The sequence below is a fragment of the Semicossyphus pulcher genome, unplaced genomic scaffold (assembly GCF_022749685.1).
Source record: "Semicossyphus pulcher isolate SPU_LCO1_2020_fin unplaced genomic scaffold, fSemPul1.0.p SCAF_18, whole genome shotgun sequence".
Classification (NCBI taxonomy): Eukaryota; Metazoa; Chordata; class Actinopteri; order Labriformes; family Labridae; genus Semicossyphus; species Semicossyphus pulcher.
The window spans coordinates 24,001,632-24,025,907 of record NW_027211691.1 but is presented as its reverse complement, the minus strand read 5'-3'; the positions used below and the strand labels follow the sequence as shown (position 1 = coordinate 24,025,907).

The window sequence follows — 24,276 nt, the reverse complement described above, 5'->3', positions numbered from 1 at the left end:
GTTATGGGGAGCTAATGCCATTAGGACGCTTTCCGCTTCTCCAACGGGCCCTGGAAAACCTAAACACGCGCTAAACTACACTTCCTCAATCTAGGACGCCCGCCTCCGATGTCATGTCTCGTTCACAAACCTCAGGTTTGAAATGTCGACTGCAGACCTGAAGATGTTTTAGACAATCCACCGGAATATTCTCGTTGTGTTTCAGATTCTCTCCCGCTCTGAGCCGTCGCCTGCAGCGAAACGTTCTCGCTCCAGCGTCTCTCGCTGGCCCGTTCCTTTCAGAGGGAGGGGCGCAATGCATGCTGGGTGTTGTAGGAATGTAGAATGGGCGAAACCACGAGCTGTTTGTACAACTTTCTCAACAGCTATGCCGCCAATTTCAAATATTATCGCTTCTATTGATTACAGAGAACACCAGCTTTGACTGACAGCGGCTTTTTCCAGGGGTGGATTGCTCCTTTAAAAGAGCTGCTGCGACATCCTGGAGGGACTTGTTGACCAATGAGATAAAGTTGGAGGTTAGAGAGTTTCTGTAATGTCCCGACGATGAAACTTTGATATGATGCAAGACGGGGAAACAAAGATTGTAAATCCTTTTGTGGACTGTTGAGCGTTAAAACAAAGAGACAAATTAGAGGGAAATCCCCGGTGTGTAATTGAAGTGTTCTGCTCAGCATGCCGGAGGATATGAATGCATTTATGTGTAAACTTAAATCCTGGCTTTATTAGAAGCTCATCTCGTGAGTAATTTCACTGTTGAGCGGCGCCCAGCAGGTAACCCCGAGCTGATGATGTCAGAGGTATTTCTTTATTTGTCCCGACGGTGGAAATGGATTTCAAAGCTGTGGAAAATATTGTCCGGGGTCGATTCGCTTGATTTTATTTCCACTTTCTTCTTCTTTGGTTTCCTTTTGATTGACGTAAGCAATTAAGAGCAGACTCTTACAATTGATTAACTCCCTTTGGCAAATGTTCCTCTCCTTCATGTTTACAGTGAAAGCAATCAGATGGAACGATTTAGCGAGGTGCTACCGAGTCTGGAGGCTCAGGTACGGCACGCAGCGCCGGGGATGAACTTTTAATCGGCGCTGCAAAACAAAATAAGTCAAGCGAGCGAAGTTCTTTGAGGGAAACTGTAATAAAAAGTGAATCAGCTGCAGAAACACTTCACAATATGATTGCAAATTCAAAAAGCTGCTTAATCTTTTCAAGGACTTAGGTTTTTGTCACGCTTCAGGGCGTTTGGTGGAGAAGCAGTTTATTAACGTGAAACCCTGAAGATGCTCCGACGTGAACAGAAACAGCTCAAGGTGCTTTTAAGGACAGAAGAGAGGCGGCGTTATTTTCTGATTTTTATTAGCAAGAATACAAAAAGTATCTACATTCACACACCACTTACTGTAGCATGAGTGACCACATGGATTCAAGTAAAGTTCAACCAATCAGATTATCAAAATGTTCCTTTCGTTTCTCCTCCGTTTGTAAAATCCTTTTTTATTTTGGTTTTCGTGTTTTTGCAGATTTTTTTTCATCCAAAACGTCTTTTTCTTTTTGTCCTTTTTTTACATTTGGCACTTGATGCAGGTCATCGATGTCTCTGAAGTCCACAGGATCGCAGGATTAAGCCTCGTCTGTGTGAAACACAGCGTCTCTAACAGGATACATCAAGCCTCGTTTGCAGTCGGACTCTGGCACGCTGGTGGATCCGAAATTTAAAGGCGACTCGGTCGTGTGCTCGTCCAAATCCACGTAACATTTGACCGTCTGCTGGGAAAACATCCACTTCCTAAAAATGGCTTCCTTCTCATCCTCGTGAGCGTGTAACTGCTTTACAATACAAATGATACGAAAAACAAGAATACAATAAACGACCTGGAGAACCCACGTGGGAATACACAGCGCCATCTCCTGAGAGATGCATCATCACACAGACGGAAAACATCATGTATGTTACAACATATATGTGAACGGTTTCCTCACATAGCGGCAGTTTTAAGTACAGTGTTGGTTTGAAGTACCCGAATAATTTAGCAAAAAATATAAATACAGCTTGTGAAACAAAGGAATAAATTAAGACCTGCCACAGATGGAACAAAAAAGGACGCGTCTCCGATTGCAGCAACGACTTCTCTCTTTCGTTGTGTCGTACAAAAGCACAAAGGATCAGTATTTCAGAGTTAGTCTGCCTCTGTGAGAAAAGTAGTCCCTCTTTCTGGCAGAAATCAGTCGTCACTTTGAACCAGCGGGGCTCAGCCTGTGGCGGGGTCAGGCAGGGGAGTTAACATGTGCTTTGAAGCCGCTTCCTTTCGGGCCTCACAGGGTTGCCAAATCCAGCCCGACTCTGAAGCCTGTCTCTGGGGGAGATTTAAAAACCAGCTCGCGCTGCTGCTGCTGCTGCTGCTGCTGCTGCTGCGGGCGTCCCAGGCCAGCGCGGCCGTGGAGAATCGAGGCTTCGGCAGGAATTCAAGTGCTAACAGTCATGGATGTGAGCATGAGCACATCCTGCTTTATTGTGTGTTCCTTGCACACTGTTTGTGTCTTTTCTCTGATGTTTTTGTCTTTCTTTTTATCTTTTTGTTGGTGTGTTTCATCTCAGATTAAAAGGCAAAAGGTTCTGCTGTTCTACCACAGGGGAGGACTGTTTGTTTCGAGCACGCCGTACATCTCAGCCAGCTTTTTAAAGCGAGGCCCCCAGTCGTTCAAATAGTCGTACTCATGGTCCGTGTTTGACGCCCCGGACTGGAGCGAGCTGAGCGACTCAGCCACCGAACCTTCGCCTTCGTAGGCGTACGTCTGCAGAGAGTCGTACGGCGGAGCGCACGGGTCCAAGTCCGCCTCCAGGAGCTTCGCCAGCACGTATCCGTGCACGTTACTGTCCCCGCCGCCGCCCATCACGCACGCCTGAGGGACGTAACGCGACAGGCTCTCGATCTCCGGCAGCATGTCCTGTCTCATTTTGCCCAGGTGGTGGTGGGCCTCACGCGGGTTCCACATGGCGGCGATGTCGAAGGCCTCAGTGTCCTCCTCGCCGCCGCCTTCGTCGTCGTAGCGCACGATGTTCTCGTGGACGTTCTCCTCCTCGTCGCACAGGTACGGCTTCTTTCGGTGGGTGCGCAGGGAGAGCATGAGCAGAATCATCACTGGTCAAAAGAAGAGATAAGAAACAGTCAGCATGCATGAGATGTTGTTGCACTCTGAGTGAAACAGACTTTTATTTTGAAGGAGGCAGCACACTTTGGTTGGTCTTGAAGAAAAAGACAGCTCAGATTAAACATGAGTTTCTTTTGCATCTTGGCGAGCGTTCATTAGCACCAGCTGCCCTGTGGCATCTCTCTGTCTCCCCCCCCTGCAGGCTGACATGGACCCTCTTTATCTCCCTCTGCAGACCTGTAAGTGTGAACGCTGTGCGGACTCAGCTGGCTGACTCACGCCGCTCCACTGGAAGGAAGCGATACATTTAGGTAAAACATCTTCCAGTGAGAGCTCATTGTTCTGAATAGATTCAAAATAATTCTGATTTCACAGGAGGGCTTTTAGCCGGATAAACGATATTTGTAAGATATATTAAATATGGAATTAGAGACTTTTTCCACGTTGTATCACTTAAGATGTTGCTAATAGTTATAAAGGTAACTTCCTGTTGGATTAGCATGTTCCAAGATCCACCTTAACATAGTTAAAAGACTCTCTTAATTGATAGATACGTCTACATAAAAGGGATAATTCTCTGGTACATGAATGCTATTCTTTTCTGCTATTGATTCCCGTCAATCAATTTTCAAAAACTTTGAAAACTTAAACTGCCTTGTTGTCGAAAACGAAACGTCAGGGATGAAATGTGAGCAGTCCCATATGGTCTAGCGGTCAGGATTCCTGGTTTTCACCCAGGCGGCCCGGGTTCAACTCCCGGTATGGGAAGTTACATTTACAATCATGCCCTCTTTGCACTGCCATGACCTCCTGTACTTCTTTCATAGTACTGACTGTCGTACAAACAGGGTCTTATATGTATGGGTTACTAATTCTCCTGATTCATAACTAAGTCTTAGTACAGCTACAAAGTTGGTAAAATCAGCACTTTCTACCTTTGAATTGTGCATTCAAACCATTGAGCAAACTCCCCTCCATGTTTGAGTCGACACTGTCGAAAAACAACATACGTCCCGTATGATCTGGTGGTGAGGATTCCTGGTTTCACCCAGACGGCTCGGGCTCGACTCTCTGTGTGGGATAGCGTTCTTTGTTCTTTAAGCTGCAACATATCTTAGCGATTGTAAAGCAATGTAGGGGCACTAGAGACGCACACTATGGCCTCGCACTAATAATAATTTGACCTTGTGCAGGTATTGTGCTGTACTCCTGGTATGGGAATAGATATATACCCTCTTGTATTTAAAATTCATTGCACTACCATATACTTACTGACATTACAGACAAACCACAACACGTACAGAGTGGTAGTTTGTGAATCAATAAAGCAAATGTTACCTTGATTTTTGGTCCTGTTTATATGAGAAGAACAACACAGTACAGCACAGCAACGGTCAACACTGATGAAAAGACACCATTCCCATACCGGGAGTTGAACCCGGGCCACCTGGGTGAAAACCAGGAATCCTAACCGCTAGACCATATGGGACACATGCTAATACATGCTAACACATGCTAACAATGGTTTTTGATAGTGAGTGATCAAAATGATTGGTATTTGGTGGGTTTCCTTTTAAAATGTTATTCTATCCAAAAACTAAAACACTTGGTGTTTGTCTGCTAACTTAATCTGTGGTTATGAGCATTTCCAGCTAACTAGCTTAAACACTGTTAGCAGTATAGTACAACAAAAGCAACTAACCTTACATTTGCCCTTTACATGTTTATAACTATCTCTAAGTCTTTATTTCCATGGCTTCTACATGGATCATCAACTAGTAAAAATTATGTTTTTTTCACCCCCAGAAACCAGTTAGCATTAGCCTTAGCACAATGTTATGTATGTAGCCTTAAAGTTTATACTAAAGAGACTCTTGTGTAATGGGTTTTGGAAACATTAAAATGTCAACAAGTTTCAAATGTCCCCTGAAAATGTTTCAACCAACTCATGGAGCTGACGTTAGCTTAATTAGCTAGCTAGCCACAGCGGAACAATCTGCTAGCCATTTTAAGTAAAACTCTTGGTGAGGGGCGAGGAATAAGAAACTTGTTATCTTGGACTAAACAAGGACCCTTTTTTTCAAATGAATAAATTGTTTTGTTGATAATTCTGACATCATAATCTTTGGAAATTGAATATAAGCCATGGCGCAAAAAGCTTGACTACATTGTGCTAACTGGTTTCAGACCTTAGTGAAGTATGTAGCCTTAAAGTTTATATTAAAGGCACTCTTGTGTAATGGGTTTTGGAAACATTAAAATGTTTCAAAAGTCTGCTAAAAAGGTGATTTCAACCAACGCATGGAACTGACGTTAGCTTAATTAGCTAGCTAGCGTTGGCGGAACGATCTACTCGCCATGTTAGCGAACAAAACTCTTGGTGAGGGGCTAGAAATGAGAAATCTGCTTTTATCTTTTTCTTGGACTAAATAAGGACATTTTTTTTCAAAACTAATAAATTATTTTTGTGGTTATGTTGCCACTGTAATCATTGAAAATTTAATATGAACCACGCACGCAAAAGGCCTGACTGGCATGAAAATCTGAACTAAAGTGAAACCTTAGCAAAGGGTATAGCTGCTTTTCAATCACAGGAACTTTTTCCCAAGGGACGAGAGACTCTTGAACTCACTCACTGCGTTTCAATATTTGTCCCGGGGACTTGGTTTCACCCTCCTAAAGGACCCTGCTAGGGGGTTAGTGGCAGCAATTTAGGCGACTCTCTTACACGTCAACAGACTAATTTCCGTAATCTTCACAGGTCTTTGGAAACGCAGACACCAGTGCGCTGGATGAACCTTTTAGTCCCTTTTAAAGAAGCTCCTGGGTCTATGAGTTCTGGGTAAATTTGGTGAAAGATAGCTTTTGTTTCTTTAGAGTACTACGACATGGAGTCAAACAATTCACACTTAACCCTGGGTACTGCCGGTGGAAAAGCAGCCTAAGACAAATACTTTGAGCTAACACTGTTCAGGCAGCAGGTCATAGCTCACCTAGCAGGACAAAGATGCAGGCCAGGATGGCGATGAGCGCTCCTCTGCTGAGGCTCGCAGGCAGACTGTACGCCTCGGCATTACACGACATGACGTTGCCCTCCTGGTCGCAGCTGCACACCCTGATAGTCAGCGTGCTGGTGCTGGTCTGGACGGGCTGCTCGCCGTCTGAGATGAAGATGGGCAGGTAGAAGACGGTCTGGTCCTGCTGAGACCAGCCTCCACGCCGAGTCAGGATCCACGCCGTGTTGTCTGGAAGGAGACGGAAATGTCAGGGAAAGGTTGGGTTAGTCTTTGAAGCTCGGATATCTTCCTCTGCAACAGCTGACTCTTAAAGATAACAGTGATAACATTCAGTATCTACTGCAGGTCAAATGAGATTATTCAAGGTTGTGGTCAGGAAGATTGTAAAGAGCGCTGAAACAGATAGTAGGAGGTCAAAATCCAGCACACCTTCCAGCAGATTCCCTGCCAGAAGCTGTGGTATGTCCCATATGGTCTAGTGGTTAGGATTCCTGGTTTTCACCCAGGCGGCCCGGGTTTGACTCCCGGTATGGGAACAGATTCTTTATAAGTGATTCTGTTCTTTAATCTGCAATACAATATCTAACACACCACAAAGCAACATCAATTCCTGTTAACACACTATGTATAGCACCTTTGATATTCTTTGTGTTGCATCTTCTATGGCGGGGGTCTACAACCCTGCTCCTGGAGAGCTACCTTCCTGAATGTTTACAGAATCATTTCCTCGATATCAAACCCCTTAAAATCATGTATTCCCATACCGGGAGTTGAACCCGGGCCGCCTGGGTGAAAACCAGGAATCCTAACCGCTAGACCATATGGGACTTCTCTTAACCTTGCACAGGCTTTAGTCCAGATTCTAGTAAGACTTTGAGTAAACAGTTTAGTTGAAGAAGACTTGTGTAAAATCTACCTTGGTTGTCTCTCAGGGTGAAGTTGGGGTTGTTTGCAGCCTCTGGAGCCAGACTGTAGTAGAAGTGTTGTCCACCCAGCGGCTCGTCTGGATCCACCGCCGTCACCGTCTGGATCAGCTGGATCACAAGAACACACTCAGAGTTAAATCAGGAAGTTTTATATTTTTATTCTTACCTACTGAGCTATTTAATTCTGGTTTAAAACATCTTGGTATTACAGAAGCTACAGCCCCTTGAGGCTAAACAGTAAGCTTATGGAAAAAAAGTCAGTGTTTCTTGTCGTACGTGTCATGAGTTTCTAGTTTAGTTCTGGTTTTGTCTTGTATTTCGGTGTTCAGTTATTATTTCTTGTCACTTTGTCCCTTGTCATAAGTTTTCATCGTTTAGTTTTGTATTTAGTTTATTCTGTGTTCTTGTCAGTAGTTTGTCTTGTTTAGTTAAGTATGTCACTTGTGTCTCTTTGGTTAGATCATTTCCTGTTTTACTTTGTCACCTTGTCTCTCGTGTTGATACACTTCCTGCCTTTGTGTTTCCCGCTTGTTTGATTGTGTGCCCTGCCCTGACTGTTTTCACCTGCCCTTGATTGTCTCACCTGTGTCTGATTAGCCTCACCCCCTAAGTTTATTTAGTCTTTGTGCTCCCCTGTCTCTGTGCTGGTACATTGTCTTTGTCTTTGTCTGTGAAAACCTTATGTATGTCTTCCTGTGTTTGCCGATGTATCATTTTGGATTTTTGGATTTTGGATTTTGGATTACCCGGCTCCTTGTGGTTTTGCCTGTATTTGTTGGCTCTTCAGTTGGATTTTTGTTTTATTAAATCATTAAAATCTGCATCTGGGTCCTCACCTTTTTGGGAACATTGAACCCTGACAGTACGGTTAATTTTTCAGAGAAAATACGCTAAAGGAGCGAGAAAGAACACGAGCGAAATAGCCACTTATAAGTTTATTTTCCAGGTTAACTGTATCACTATAAAACACAATAACTATTAATGGTGAAAGAAGTGTTTAGATCCCAGCATTACCTTAAAAAAAAGCATGTCAAAAGCCTACATTCGAACATTTATGCAGCAAAAATCATACTGCTTCCATTACATATACTGCATACTACCAAATTACATTGTGTTCTCAAAACGTCAGAATGAATGGCTTAAAAAAAGTTCGGAAATAAAAAAATACAAGCCGAATGTTAATGTTGTAGCCTGTAATGGTAACGCTAATTTAATTACTTAAAAAAAAGCACATTTAAGTAAAGTGGAGTAAAAGTTGTATTTTTTCCTCTGGGGTTTGGTGCAGTAGAAGTACACCACTCTTTAAATGTACCTTCCACCTCTTCTAAACCGTGTAATTCTTCCTGCTGTGGTGTTAAATGATGTCATAAGCTCGGGTCTTTGTACCTGTCCTGCTTTGGCGTTTTCACACACATACGCCTCCAGGTAGTGCGTCAGCGAGGGGGGATTATCGTTCACATCCAGGACCCTCACAGCCACCGACACGCTCGACACCTTTGTGGGGTCGTCTGCAGAAACACACGCACACACACAGAGCAGGTCAGAGGCTGTTTGATGCATCGATGGACTCAGATAAATGACTCCTAAAGATCCTGCTGAGCTCAGTTTGTGCCTCGGTTAATCTTCGGCTCATTTACAGCGAGCCGGCGGCACATTAGAGCTCCTCACGCTTACATTACAATTCTATTATTCTCCATTAACAAGCACACATTTGCATTTCTTAACCAGCTGTGTAATAGGCAATAGAAAGGCAATTAGAGAGTGGTAACTACTTTCTCAGGTTTCATCACATGATCGATCAATCAGGGGAGTGACTTTGGATGTGGAGGTCGAAGCTCTCGGGGCCTTGTGTTACTCTGTGTGTGTGTGTGTGTGTGTGTGTAGGTGTGTGTGTGTCGGGGTCAGAAAGGAGAACTTGCACTTAACTCTGCTGACGTTTCACTTTAGTGGCGTTAAAATCAGTTTATGTTAAAGTGCAGTAAGAAGCAGCTCAATTAAAATTAGCTGCTGTGATCAATGAGTTTATTTTAGACGATTTTTCCCTATAAAGTGGAATTATTTATTAAAAGAAAGAAGAATTTAAATGCAATCAAATAAGAAATTCTCATTAAATAAAGACTTTTGTAGAGGAGGAACTTCTACCTGCTACGTTAGTATCTTATTTTAAAACACTTTTTTAACATGTAAACTTATCCATGTTGTTTTATTTATTCATTTATTTGTTCCTCTTTTCTTCTGCATGACTTCCTGTTTTATTTTTACGCTGTTGTGGATTTTATTGTTGGGGTTTTATGTTTTTAAAAGCACTTTTAACATTGGTTTTGATACGTGCTATACAAATAAACTTTATTATTATCATTCTTATATGACGTCTATTTTTTTTTCTTTGTTTAATTATCATTTAATTCTTATGAAATTACAACTTTTTACTTAAAACCAAAAGTGTCAAAGTGGTTCTGTAATATGAAAAGATATTCTTGTATAATTATGACTATTTCATGATATATAATTACTTATTATATGTCACGATTTTAAAAATGTTTTGTATTATTTCAACACACATGTCACGATATAAAATGTTTTGCTCATAAAAATATAATTTTTTTTTTAACATTATACACATTTTTTCCTCGTAAAATAATGACTTAATACTGACGATATCTGTTCATGAAGTTATTATAACGTAGGTTCAGGGACAGGACCACGCCTCCCTCACCATCACCTGCGTCTCGTTAGCTCTCACACCTGTGCCTCCCTAATGCCAGTGTCTCAACACAGGGATGCTGAATGAGAACGACGTGAGTCTCGACCCCGGGTTCCAGACAGCTCCAGCTAACCCAACCCCATCCGTCCCCTCTCATCCCACCCAACCTCGACCCTTCCAAATAAACTACTTTTATACTGTACAATGGCGTGGTCTTGTTAGTGAATATTATATAACATACATGGCAAAATAACTGAATAGTTTCATTTCTTTTATTATGAGATAATAAATAATTATTTGAAGACACTGTTTTTTTCATGATATCTTGAATTTGGTTATAAAGTCACAATAAAAAGAAATTTGACTTCATACTGTGACTTTTCTGAACATATTTTCCTGCACGTTAAGTTTATTCTCAACATTTCTGAATCTAATTACTAACTTTATTAAATCTTTGCTCTCAAATTATTTCTCAAGCAAAAAATAATAAAGAGAATAATGAGCAGAGAACGAGTCCACACCGTTCCCGTCACTTCTCTCTCTCTCTGACGTCTTCCTCTCCGTCCTCTCTCGACCTCTCTGTCTCTTCTTTAATCAGCCGCCCAATGAAAACCGATCTAATTAGTCATTAATTAAATCACGAGTGTCGACCAAACACAGAGACACGCAGACAAACAAACAGAGGCAGGAGGATGAAGGTGACTTTCTGTGCCACCAGCTGTGTGCAGGTCTGCAGGGCGTCTCTGCTCGGCGTTATGTAACTCTGCAGGAGCCGTTCTCAGAAATCGCTGCTTCTCTATCTCTGCGAATATGTTCGCCATCTGTTTCAGGCCTTTTGTCTCCTTCAGTCTCCTTCTCATCGAGTCACTTTGTGTGGAACTTTTAAGACAAACATTTTACTTTCCTGCTAAGAAATCAGCATTTATATCTTTGAAATCGGAGTGGAATCATGCAAAATAAGGACTTAAAGTTTGGTAGACAGCGTGTTAGCTTTTATTTATCGTGCTATATTAAGGCTCAAGAGCACGACAGCAGCAGAATATTGCAAAGGGAACGTTGTCTTTAATCTTTTAATCTTATGGAACTTTCTGGTCTGAGCTGCAGCTTTCCACTGAGTTAAATGCTTCCGTTATTGTATTGATATATTTTCTGCTGCAGCACCCTCTCATCCAAATTTGGTCCCTTCAGGCTCCAGTAAACCAACATGGCGGCGGCCATATTTCGGCTTCATTAAAGCAGTCGAGAAACCGATGGGTGGCATCAGGGCGGCTACGTCCATTATTTATACAGTCTATGTTTCTAGGCACACGGTTTTCTTTTCACTGTAAATACTGGAAAACTATCGACCTCATGTATATTTATTTAATCATATTATTTTAGCATCCTTGTTGAGACTATTGTCTCATGCAGGCCTGTACATATTAGTTTAATATGTCATGTTTGAATGCCTGTACATAGAGAGCAAAGTTAGCACGTGTACACACCTGACCAGTAAAGCTGATTATGATCATCTCTGTTAACTTTGTGTAATCTAAGCTAAAAAAAACGTTGAAATTATGTTTGTTTAAAAGAAAATATAACTGATATTTGTGTAACAGCTGTGAGTCGCTTCTACAGGTTAAAACCTTCCTCTTCTGTGTTGTTTTTACTTGTATTTTGTTTTGGACATAAGATGAAGAAAAATGCAGACTGTGTTTTGTTGTTTTGTCTGAAGTAAAGAGCTTCTGCAGGAGAAAGGCTTTGTGTATTTGTGTGTGTGACGTACTCATCTCCATGGCGAGCACTGTGATGTTGTGCCAGCCGACCTCCTCTCGGTCCAGTGAACGCACCGTCATCAGCGACCCGGACGTGATGTCGATGTAGAAGAACTTGTCGGGGTCGCTGGACCTCTCGATGGAATACCTGAAGACAGGAAACAATAACACATTGAATATCTGCTTTATGTACAGTGTTTTTAGTAGCTTGTTCTCGAGCAGCCTGTGTGTGTGTGTGTGTGTGTGTGTGTGTGTGAGAGAGATAAGGCGTCAGGCTGGCAGCATCTGAAGGCACAAGAAGAAGAAGCAGCAGCAGCTCCAGATAAGACTTCATCAGAGTGTCTGCCTCGTCTGCCAAGCGACGGCGGGAAACACAGACCTGCAGCGACGCCTTGGCTCGTGTGCTAACACCGCGGGCCGATATCCAACACACTCCTCTGAGAGCGGCACACACACACACACACACAGAAAGAGGAGGAGGATGTAGAGCAGCACATCCTCTTCCAGGCTGCAGAGCAGAAACCTGTTTATGTAACCGTGAGGGGACCTGTGTCCATGCATGGACTCCTGCCTCTCTCTGCTCTCACCTGGACGACGTACAGGTGTCCGAAATACATATTTAAGTATTTTAGACGTTTTATTTGTACATTTTTACTCATCTTATGACGGAGTTATCAACATTAAAGCATCCTGAAACATTCAAAACCATCATTGTTGAGATTTTAATTAAAGGGGAAGAATAAAAGTAACTTAAGTGCCTTTGAACGAGTTATTAACACACACAACTGAGCATTAATCCTTTAAATAAGCAAACTGGTATAAAAGAGTCATTTAGCATCAGAGTGATTGTGTGTGCCGCCGTCTGACGAGGATCTCTGTGTGTGCGTGTTCAGAGATATATCTGCCAGTCACGCAGAAAAGGGACAGAAAGCTGTGAAGCCGGAACGAGACGGCCTGAAGGTCAGCGGCTGCTTGTTGTCGTTATCTGTCATCTGATGTTGCTGCCGCTGCTGCAGATTCAGACCTCGGCTCGTCCTCACTGAGTCATCCTCAACAACAATCCTCACATATCTGCTACTTATTCTGCAACACTCCTCATTCTTCACACGTTCTTTTTGGGAAGTCTCACGCTGACTCCAAGCCAGACGTCAGCGCCAGCTCCGAGGATTCAGACGCTTCTCTGGCTCTGATTTCACCTCTCTTCAGGAACGAGAGAGATGTCAGATATGTGTCATCGGTTTAGGCTGAGCGCAGAGGTTCCACATGTAGGGGGCGGGGACTATTTAAGGATGCTCTCATGTATGAACTTCAGACAATCTCAGGACAATCACACATGTAGCCACAGCGGGGTGTTATCAATGAGTACTGGAAATACTCGGGCACTCGGGTAGAGCCTGCAGGAGGAGGAGCAGGAGGAGGAAGAGGACTGTCTCTGGGTTAATATCACTGCGGCATGTTTAAAGACAGCGCTGCAATACAATTGCATGAGTTTAAAGTAATTTACAGCTGAGGCGAGCAGTATAACTAGAGTGACGTCTTTGACACGCCCACATCGGCTCACCCGGACATTAAACAGACTTCGTAGAGGAGACTGGAGGGATAAAGGCCGTCTAAAGTTTGGGTCAAGTTGTCTTGCAGCAACACGGGTAATATCGGACATTTTCAGCGGTGCATTGCATGTGTGAAAGAAGCTTCAGACTCTTACGGGTCAGGAGATGTTTAAAGTGATGAGTTTGACATGTATAAGTGTAAATTTGATATTCTTATAGGCCCAATCACTGTGACGTTGCATCAAAAGGAACTGTCACTTCCAGGTGGACAACAATCAGAAATAACGCGAAACAAAATCTGCAAATTTGTTTCATTTAATCTTTTACGTTTAAATATGAAGCGACGCCTGCGCCTGATTTCACACTTGACATGCATCACTGTCCACAATCACCCGACGAACACTTCCTCCCAATGTGGCGGACGCTGCAAGATTTCTGGTCTCTCCCTCTGCTCTGTCATTGCTAGTGCGCCCATACTTTCAGCCACACCACCACCCCAGCGCCTACCTGCTGGCGCCGTATAGAGGGTTTAAACTCCCAAAAAAAATCCCACAATGCAGCAAAAATGTAGCTTCCACAGAACTGGTTCAGCTTGTTTGGCTGAAAATGCATTTTTCAATGAATTTCCAGGTAAACTACAAATATTTAACCCTTAACCTGCCATGCACGAGGAACGATAATGACTCTCTGAGAGTTCCTGCTCACTGTTGACTGTAGAGAAACGGGAATGAGGAAGAAAATTCGGACGCAGCACTTGAGATAAAACTGCTGAGTGTCCATGCAGACAGAGGAGTTCACAACACTCACACACACACACGAGCAGCCACCTCGTCACCTACATCCCCGTCCCGTGCTCTCCTTTGTGCCCTGATGGAGGGTGTAAAGACGGACAGCTGGGGTGCGGTGCAGCTGCCGCCGTGTGAAACTCTTATTGTACCTCCGCAGTCATTGATTCCTGCACATGATTAATGGCCTAATTAAAGCCTTTATGTCTAATTAGTTTATGAGAGGTGCAGTCCGGACAGTGAACGCAGCACGAAACATCTGTCCTGTCAGAGCACAAAAACATAATAACTGAGAGAAGTCCTCGGCTCGGACTAATTGCTGGATCTTAAAACGTGTCAGGTTTGTTATGACCATCATGTTTGTCCTCCTTACTCCTCGTCTTCATCAGCGTCACACTGTGGAGCTCTCAGACACGCATGATAAATGGTGCCTGCTGTAAAGAGTCATGTTGTAATGCTGCCCCCTGCTGGTAATCTGGCGACATTACACCAACAGACAAATTGAATCTCATGTGTGTGCAATCCTCTCTAGATTTAAAAAAAGAGCTACATTAATGTTCTAATAACGTTTAATTTGCTTTACTCACATTTGCTTTAATAATGTTGCAGCTTTACCCAGCATGCATTGGGAGAAATGCAGGAAAGTGACTCAGTCGCATTAAACGAGGTAATTAAAATCCTCCAATCCTTTTATGTGTTTAACGAATGATTTATGTTGTTTGCACTCGTTTCATTCAGATATTATGAGACGTATTCTGGAATTGGTTATTTTTATAATTAAATTTAATGATTTGTTTTAGTGTTATTGCCATCTTTAATTGAATATTGGCTCCATATTTAATTGTGCAGGTGCAGCAGCTCATGAATGCAACACTGTCAGGCTGTTACATCTGAGATTTCAGAGCCTCTTAGCCGCTCTTTAAGGAAGTAAACTACAGATACACATTAGCATTCTTGCTAACTTTAGCATGTTTACATTATTGCGTTGATTTACGATATATCCCTCAAATACATAAAGTTGTCATGAGCTGTCAAATGTTACATTTAGTTGAAATTAAAGATGAATGTATTCGCTTAAAGCAGTGTTTGTTGTCGTCCTCACCTCACTGTGTTGTTGGCAGCATCCGGGTCCCTCGCCGACACCGTCTTCACCACCGTCCCGATCTCTGCGTCCTCGGGCAGCTCGATGAAGTACGCCGGCGAGTCGAACATCGGGGGCTCGTCCACGTCCTCCACGCTCACGTGCACGATGGTGACGTCCTTGAAGGGCCCGCGGTGGCGTAAAGCCGGGTCCAGGTGGGTGTTGGCGCCCTCCACCTTCAGAGTGTAGCTGGGTTTGCCCTCGAAGTTCAGCGGCTGGAGGGCGAACACACAGACAGGCGTTTATATGGATGCAATGTTACATGGTTGCTGAAGTGTAGCTGCAGGTTTGAACAGAAGTTTACAACATCTGAAGTCAGTAAGATGTCAAAAACAGAAGCTTTGCTACTTAATATACAGCACATACGGCCTCTTTGCATTCTGGGTGTATCAGGGACAAAACGTCCAGATTACCATGGAAGGTGAAATGCCAGGAAGAACTAATAAAGGATTCAAGGCAACGACAGAGAGGTGAAGAGAGCGAGACAGACGTTTCTTCAAAAAGTCACAACTTATAATAATTGATTTTCAGGCAGAATTTACAAAAAGACAATCAGTCTGAGGAAAGAACTTTAAAGATGGACCCTGTTTTTACATATTCTGGGGTCACTAATAGGGACAAAAAGTTTGGGATTTGCTTCTTTTGATTGTCATAAAAACATCCTAGACCAGTAGACCAGTTTTTGTTATAAATACATTTTTCTCAAACATTATAGTTAGTTCTTATCATGCTGATTTATGTCCAAGTGTTCATTTTTCTGACACTTTTAATTAGTTATTTGATGCTATAAAAAGGGGGTGTGGCCTCATGATTGACAGCTCTGTTGACAAATGGGGCTCCTGCAGCGTTCTGTTCCCGAGTAGCAGAGTAGAGGAGGAACGGCGAGAGGAGACGTAACTAACACGAACACTACAGTCATTGAACTTTCCATAAGCATGAATATCTGCTTCAGACCAACACGAGAAGCTGTTCTGCTGCAGACTGAGCCCACCTGAGGGCTAAAACATATTCAGGTCTGCAGTCGACATTTCAAACCTGACGATTTTGAACGACACGTGACATCGGAGGCGGCGTCCTAGATTGAGGAAGTGTAGTTTAGCGAGCTCCCTGGTGGAGGTTTTCCAGGGCCCGTTGGAGAAGCGGATAGCGTCCTCCAAAGGCACGGAGCAACATTGCAATTTTCTTCTACCATAATGATATTAGCTCCCCATAATAGCACGATAGGACTGAGGTTGAAAATTGGCGAACTGGCCCTTTAAGAGAGTTAGAAGGCTAATTCTAGTTTCAAAACAAGCTTGCACAAAGAGGTCTATCTGTGCAGGGATCCTGTCTGTAATGTTCAACAGTTTGAGCTCATAGTTTAGACCCCAAATGTACAATTGTAGCTCCCAGGTTTCAAAACAGCAGAATTGCCCTTTAGGTCTTTGAAAGGAGTTTTGCAACTTCCGTCCCGTAACAGGAAGGAGTCGTACTGGGGTTGCAGCAGGGTTTTGAACATATAAAAATGAGCAAACTGAAGTTGTTTCCCCTTTCTTTGTTAAAAAACATCACAAATCATGTTTTGTTTAAGTGATAAATACACGATAACAGGATGAAATAACATAAAGTCTGTAAAGCCTTTGGTAAATGAGACTCTTTCCCTGATTTTTGCTGAGAGGAATCATGAAGATGGTAAACATTATCTATATTATCTACTTCCTGTAAGAGAAAAGATGTCTGTGTTCTTTATCCATCTGCCTGCGTACCTTTTTCACCGTGATGATGCCAAACAGGTTGGTGGGGTCGGTGCTGATGTCGAAGGTGTCCCTCCCGTCTCCGTCGATGATGCTGTACCTCATCTCAGCGTTGACCCCGATGTCCCGATCCTTCGCCCAGATCCGACCCACCACTGAGCCCACGGGGGCCGACTCAGGGATGCTCATCTGATACAGCCCTGAGGAAGGAAATAAAACACAATGATCATCCTGGTGTCCATTCTTTGTTTGTCCTCTAGAGGGAGCCAAACCTCTTCCATCTCCCCTCAACATCTCAGACAGCTTAGAATAAATGGCTCCATAAACGCCTCACAATTGGGTTACATACTGTCTCATGGGTCAGCTTCAATTTCATCTACCGTTTAACCTCAAAGAAGAGGTGACAGCTGCCCAATCTGTGGCGCTCCCTGCAGTCCAAAGTGAAATGCCTGCACATTGTGCTTGACAGAGGGGATTCCCTGAAGCTCTTCACAAACGATCAAAGTTCTATCGGAGTGATGGCGCTAATTGGCGGGGGGACTGGTGATGGAAGTGGGTGGCCGGCGGCGGCGGGTGTTTTTCTTTGTCTAGTAAGAGAAGCCACCAGGAAGAGACGACCGCGGACAGCTAGACGACCCCTGACCTCAGAGGACGGTAATGAGAGGAGCAGGATTGGGGATAATCAAAGAGACAGCATGGGGCGACTGGTGGCTAAAAGAAGCGGGGAGGAAGAGGAAGGAGGAGGGGGAGAGGAGGCCGGGCTGTAACTGTCCAGGGACTGGTGGCCTGAAGTGGACGCAGGGAGAAGGGCAGAGAGGCTAACAGCTATGATTCCTGGGAGAAATTAGGTGGATGCACACACATACAAAACAGTGAGCTCTCCTGGTGTTTGTGTGTCACGATGAATATGTAAGATGTTTTCTTGCATTCACGACACATTTCTGCCCCACATGCAGGTGAGACACAGAGCACAAGTCAAGAATCAGCACCGAGACATAACAGAGAACTTCAGGGTCATTTGAGGGCTTAGATTTTGAGGTTTGTGCTGCGTTTGAGACGCTGACGTCTGCATGTAGGGTTAAATATTTATCAATGCATTACGCTCACAGAACAGTACAATACAGGGCTTATTGTACTCTCATGATATTTTAACAAAGGTGGAAAGAAAACTGTAGCTGTGACATCCTTAAGTATAAAAAGTGCTATTTTTCTAATGGGGTTTGGTGCACGATGCGAAAAATGTCGTTTTTGTTGTAGGTGTTGGTGTGAAATCCAAATAAAAGAATAAAGAATAAACTTTAAAACCACTGAATTTTGAGATATTTTTTCCACTAGTCTTTTTGGAACTTGTCTACAACAACTGAAGCGACTATTTTGATAGTCTATTAATACTTAAAGGCTTTTTTTCCAAGCAGAAACACCAACAATTTAGTGGTTTCTGCCTCTCTAACTTCAGGATTCCCTGCTCTTCTCTGGTTTTTATCTTTGAAAACTGAATATTTTGGGGTTTTGGATTGCTGGTCGAACAAAACAAGACATATGAAGACGTAATCCTGGACTCTAGGAAGCTGTGTTTGAGCTTTTCCACACATTGTAGTCATTTTTTGGATGAACAGATGAACTACATAACCCAGAGAACTACTGTCAGAAACATCATACTCAAATGTTAACTTACTTCTTCTCTAAACATTGCCAGCGTTGTTATTAATGTCATCTCGAGCATAAAACTAAAGTTTAAGATTGTTTGTGACACTTTAACTTAAGAGCCATGGCGAACATTCACTCAATAATTATTAAAGCATCATAAGCTGCTTTTGTTTTGGGGTCCCACAGGATGCCAATACATTGATATTTTTAAAAAGCACTAATTAAAGCAGCAACAGAAAACAATGATAAGTCAAAAGGAACAAATTTCATGCACACAATTATTTGTAATGAGTCACAAATGATCAGATTTAGTAAATAACCATCCCACATTGTGCTGTTTTGCTTCGGTAAGGCTGCAACTAAGGATTCAATACACTATTGATCATTTTCCCAATAAATAAATGATTATCTATAATAATATAATAGATACATTTAATCTATTAAAGGTTGGAAAATGACTCTCAAAGCCCAAGATGACGTCCTCAAAAGTCTTATTTTCACAACAACTCAAAGATATTCAGTTTTAATCACAGTGGAGAAAAGCAACCAGGAAATAGTCACATTTAAAGTCCGTCTTTTATCTCCTGACAGGCTCAGATTGTTATTCCAAGTGTCTGAGAAATTATCCCTGCATTAATAGACCTTAGTGTTAAAGACTGAGATCCTTTTATTCAACCAGAAACAGCTCTCTCTTACGAGCCACCAGACTCCATTGAGAAAAACGCTAATTTCATCTTGCAGAACACAGGAGTTGCTGGTTGACTGCTGCCTAAATCAATTAGTTGGTTTGTCGTTATGGTTTGACTTAGGTGGTTAGTTTGATCTATCACATTTGTATGAAACAGAACAAGATTAAAATACTTGTGTTGCACAAAGTAACACAAAAATAATTTATAAATGCAGCAGTAGATAAGAATGATGTAAAAATAGTGTTTTTTCTAATGGAGTCTGGTGGCTTTTAAGAGATTGTTTTTAAGGCTGTTTCTGGTTCAAAGGGCATTTAAATCTTTAACACAAAGGTCTATTAATGTAGGAATCCTTTCCCTTACGTGATTAACAACAGAATAATAATTAGTACAACAATCTGACACCCCCAAAGATTACATGGAAGATTGAATTGGAGATTTTTGAAAGAGAAAGTAACTCTGATAACTAAAAAAAATAAGAGAATAAAAGGACAAAAAGAGTCTCTTACTCTGGTCAAACATGGGCAGGTTGTCGTTGATGTCACTCAGCGTGATGTTGACAGTGGTGGTTCCGGCGAGCCCCCCCAGCTGGCCTCCCATGTCCTTGGCCTGGATGACCACAGTGTAGTTCTCTCTGGTTTCGCGGTCCATGTCTGCCAGAGACACACGGACCACGCCTGAGGAGGAGACAGAGATAGAGAGAGGGCAAACAGAGAGACAGGAGGTGAATGAAAGGTCAGATTCAGAGAGCTGGTTACACAGATTAGGGTCATGTGTCTGAGCGATGGAGTCCGGGAATGTCACGATCCCAATGCAGCGGACGAGAAACTTATTCTTCTATTCTACATATTAAGTAAAGATGAAGTGGGTTTACCACACAATATTTACACTGAACCGCAGCAAAAGAAGACAAAGTATGTGATTCTTCGCCCCCAAAAAGTGACAAACGGAGATCTTAAGTGCACTTATATTTCACTCTTGAATAAGTGCCATATGGAAAGCCAGCTGCATTAATTCATCTCTAGCTTAGTCCCTTAAGTGTAAAACTGTTTGTGCTGCATTTCATCGCTTTACATTCATGTGGCGACCCAAATGTCCTATAAAGTGTGATTTTTTTGCTCCATATGTAACCAAACTGAGGGTATAAAGGCAATTATCTTGCTCAGGGAGCATCAGACCATCAACACCCTCGAATTCAAGGACCGGTGTGCAGTCAAACATAATGATAGACTGTATGAATGCAGGGATGTTTAAGTGATGTCACCTATTGGTTTGGGTTGAGCATTGTTTTTAAACCAGAAGTGACCATATTTGGAAGACAGGGTGACTGGTTGACAGGAAGCCACGCCCTAAATCGTACCATGTTTTATGGTCTATTTTACCCTAAATGGGAGCATAACTTACAAAATGACCATCGTGCTGTTTTTAAGAAGACTTTTAACTAGAGTTTAGGACCATAAACTCATTAGGAAAATGTTTACTGTGGTAATAAATCAAGAGAGAAGAAGGGTTAATTTCTCATAGACTACTTTTTGCAACAAGTGGCGTTGCCCCCTGCTGGCCATTAGAAATAATGCAGGTTTAAGGCACTTCTATGATGGCTCCACTTTTGAAACCAAGAAGCTATGTCCACATCTACAGTCTATATTTGTAGATATAAAGAGATCATTCTAATTTTATGTAATTATACACTAATAAAAACATAATTATGAACATTTTTTCCCCTAAAGATCCCCTAAATCTTATTCTTGTCCTTTACTATTCAACCTGCTCCTGCTTTTTTGAGAGATTTCCTGATTAAAATAGTCGGATTTCTGCATGTGAAACCTTGATTATACATATGTATTAGCAGTTATATGGTTTCACATGTGCATGACACATCAATGACTAAGATCCCATAGTTAACATAAGGTTGTTTCCGTAGACAATACAGTATTCGTCAAATTCAGACACATTTGAATGGTGAGAAAAACTCTGCACACTCTGTTCCCTCTCTGCTGCCTGGATGCCATCCTCACATAAACAATACATTATGGCCGAAGAACATTGACAGTTTTGCAAGATGCAGCAGAATCCAACCAAGGTCAAGAGATGTTATGTGCTGAAGAGTAAGAAAAGAAATGTGTGCAACAGTGCTGTGGGTATGTGTTCAGGTTTTACATTGTGTTCCCTCCATAAAACCCTCAGTGCTGTGCTTATAGTCGAGTCAGGGAGGCTGATTGATAGCTGTAGAGCCACTTGTGTTTCAGTGATGGATGAATCTACAGCAGCAGCCGTCTGAGAGGCTGCTGATGGCCAAGCAGCCTGAGAGGTTTGGCAACAGATTTCTGTGCTGACAAACAAGGAAATGAGGCAGCTGTGGTAAACAATGGCCACCGACTCTCTGCTTTTACAAAACTAATGGCTTTTTGGAAGCAGCAATGTTGCAGTTACATACTGAAGCTGAAGATGTTTTAGCTCTTTATTTACAAGTTTTGTAAAGTACTTTTTTGTTTCTTATTGAATTTCTTATAATAAACTAGAGGTAAAGAAAGTGGATATGTAAACATGTCATCCAACAAGATCTCTATAAAAACCAAGCACATAAATCTGTTCTTCAAATCTTGATGATTAAACGGGCTGCAGGAACATGCTCCCAGAATATTTCAACTACTTAAAAACCTCTTCAAGGAACAGTTTTGGATATACACGTATCCCTTTTAAAGCTGAGAGTTAAAGACAGGAAGTGATTAGCTTAGCTTAGCATAAAGTCTGGAGACAGGATGAAACAGCAAGCTTGGCTTTTTTTAAACACTTAAAGAAAATAGAATATTTCGTGGTTGGATTAAATAAACAAGATATGTGTGTTTATTTTTAGAACTGTTGGTAGATTTATCTCTCTCTTTCCCCTTCTTCCAGTCTTTATGCTATGCTAAGCTAATAACCTCCAGTCTGTGTGGATAAAACAAACAAGATACATCACTATATCTATAAATCGTTACAGCTTTAAGATTGTTGGTAGATGCACTTTTTAACTTTGGAGAGAACCAAGCTAGCTTGTTTACTCTGCTTCCAGTCTTTATGCTAAGCTACGCTAATAACATCCAGTGTGTGTGGATAAAACAAACAAGATACATCACTATATCGATACGTAGTTACAGCTTTGGAACTGTGAGTAGATGTATTTTGTAACTTTAGAAAAAGTCAAGCAAGCTAACTTTGTTTTCAGTCTTTATGCTAAGCTACGCTAATAACATCCAGTGTGTTTGGATAAAACAAACAAGATACATCACTATATCTAAACGTAGTCACAGCTTTAGAACTGTGAGTAGATGTATTTTGTAACTTTGGAGAGAACCAAGCTAGCTTGTTTACTCTGCTTCCAGTCTTTATGCTAAGCTATGCTAATAACACCCAGTGTGTGTGGATAAAACAAACAAGATACATCACTATATCTATACGTAGTTACAGCTTTAGAACTATTACTAGATGTATTTTGTAACTTTAGAAAAAGTCAAGCAAGCTAACTTTGTTTTCAGTCTTAATGCTAAGCTACGCTAATAACCTCCAGTCTCTGTGGATAAAACAAACAAGATACATCACTATATCTATAAATAGTTACAGCTTTAAGATTGTTGGTAGATGCACTTTTTAACTTTGGAGAGAACCAAGCTAGCTTGTTTACTCTGCTTCCAGTCTTTATGCTAAGCTATGCTAATAACATCCAGTGTGTGTGGATAAAACAAACAAGATACATCACTATATCTATACGTAGTTACAGCTTTGGAACTGTGAGTAGATGTATTTTGTTACTTTAGAAAAGTCAAGCAAGCTAACTTTGTTTTCAGTCTTCATGCTAAGCTACGCTAATAACATCCAGTGTGTGTGGATAAAACAAACAAGATACATCACTATAGTAATACATAGTTACTGTCTAGACATAAATTTGGCATCAGTCTTTAGGTCTAACTCTTTAAATTAAAACAGGCTTAATATATTTTTGATGTATATCACAGCAACATTTGCTAACAAATTAGCAGTAATTCAAAGTATATTTGGTTTGTAGTAAACAGAATAAAACAAGTAAAATATTTAATGATAAATATAAGTATTTATATTTAGGGGCTGAAACCTTTGAGCTTTCTCTTGCGACTACTCAAAGTGCTGCTTGTCTTATCCAATCCTCTTCTGAACAAAGAAGTCACACTTTGAGTTTAGCACATCTGTTATCTAATGAAAAGAGTTTGAGATGCTGCAAGTTGTAATAACAGAGTGCCGTGTTTCGTAGTCTCGTAGCAACAACCGGAACCATGCTGAGCTTCCCACATTCGGAGCTGGTTGGAATACACAGGGGCTTAAAGTGAGGACTGCTAAAATCCGACTGTGGTGCAATTATAGTGTGATACAGTGTTAGAAACAAGGGGGGATTTAACAGTAGCTGTCAGATGAGCGTTAGATAATCCCATACGTCAGGGCTTTATCAGGTTATCTAACGTCATTACAAATTCACATGAAGCTCATATAATACTTCCTGGTGAGGTTTGACATACAGAAAACTATTCGTGTTATGGATAAAATGCTGGTTTCACTGGTTCATATCTTAGTGTTTTAGAGGGAGCTATTTGCAGCGTGTGTGTGTGCAGTCATACCAGTCTTGGCGTCCACTGAAAAGTACGGCTGGCCCTCCAGGATGCTGTAGACCACGCGGGCGCTGTTGCCATACGTTGGATCGTCAGCATCTGTAGCTGTCAGCTGGATCACAGATGTTCCTGGGTAAACAAAATGGAAATTAGAGGAAGAGTTTAGAGGCAGGAAGTCACAAAATACCAATACTGTACTTAATAAGAGCTTTCAGGTATCTCGACTTTACTTCTTGTACTTCTACTTCAGAGTGTACTTTTCCTACCCCTTGAAGAGGATCTGGTCCGCCAATACCGACACATAAATCTACATTTTGGGTGGGTTTTTCCATCTGTGGCAGCTTCATGAATTAACTGTGTATTTACTTCAAAGTAACCACATATGTAGGTTTATGAATACTGAATGAGGCAGATGGAGACGAGCCTGTGAGGACAAACCACAGCGACGACTCTGCAGGACTATTATGTTCTTTGCTATTGTTCTGGCAGCAGCTACTCCCTTAAAAACAAACACCTCAAACATGCACAGGCAACAGTTTAGTTCCCGTCTTCAACCATCTGTCT

The 24,276-nt window shown here is 41.9% G+C and overlaps 1 protein-coding gene and 4 non-coding genes across 6 annotated transcripts in view; 2 read left to right on the top strand and 3 right to left on the bottom strand.

Moving 5' to 3' along the window:
- Nucleotides 1-1,355: 1,355 nt before the first annotated feature.
- LOC138595749 (cadherin-20-like) overlaps nucleotides 1,356-24,276 on the bottom strand; it is a 68,084-nt gene continuing 45,163 nt past the window's right edge. For both annotated transcript variants that reach the window (XM_069667155.1, XM_069667154.1), the window contains exons 4-12: nucleotides 23,722-23,841; nucleotides 19,603-19,770; nucleotides 16,773-16,960; nucleotides 14,989-15,242; nucleotides 11,563-11,699; nucleotides 8,480-8,601; nucleotides 7,084-7,201; nucleotides 6,144-6,395; nucleotides 1,356-3,140 (exon numbers count right to left, since the gene is read on the bottom strand). In XM_069667155.1, coding sequence (XP_069523256.1) covers nucleotides 2,623-3,140; nucleotides 6,144-6,395; nucleotides 7,084-7,201; nucleotides 8,480-8,601; nucleotides 11,563-11,699; nucleotides 14,989-15,242; nucleotides 16,773-16,960; nucleotides 19,603-19,770; nucleotides 23,722-23,841 — 1,877 coding nt within the window. In that variant the 3' untranslated portion in view covers nucleotides 1,356-2,622. The remainder of the gene's footprint in view (nucleotides 3,141-6,143; nucleotides 6,396-7,083; nucleotides 7,202-8,479; nucleotides 8,602-11,562; nucleotides 11,700-14,988; nucleotides 15,243-16,772; nucleotides 16,961-19,602; nucleotides 19,771-23,721; nucleotides 23,842-24,276) is intronic.
- trnae-uuc (transfer RNA glutamic acid (anticodon UUC)) lies at nucleotides 3,847-3,918 on the top strand. Its single transcript has one exon. It is a non-coding gene; the product is annotated as a tRNA-Glu (tRNA).
- On the bottom strand, nucleotides 4,568-4,639 carry trnae-uuc (transfer RNA glutamic acid (anticodon UUC)). The gene has a single exon. It is a non-coding gene; the product is annotated as a tRNA-Glu (tRNA).
- Nucleotides 6,632-6,703, top strand: trnae-uuc (transfer RNA glutamic acid (anticodon UUC)). The gene has a single exon. It is a non-coding gene; the product is annotated as a tRNA-Glu (tRNA).
- trnae-uuc (transfer RNA glutamic acid (anticodon UUC)) lies at nucleotides 6,923-6,994 on the bottom strand. Its single transcript has one exon. It is a non-coding gene; the product is annotated as a tRNA-Glu (tRNA).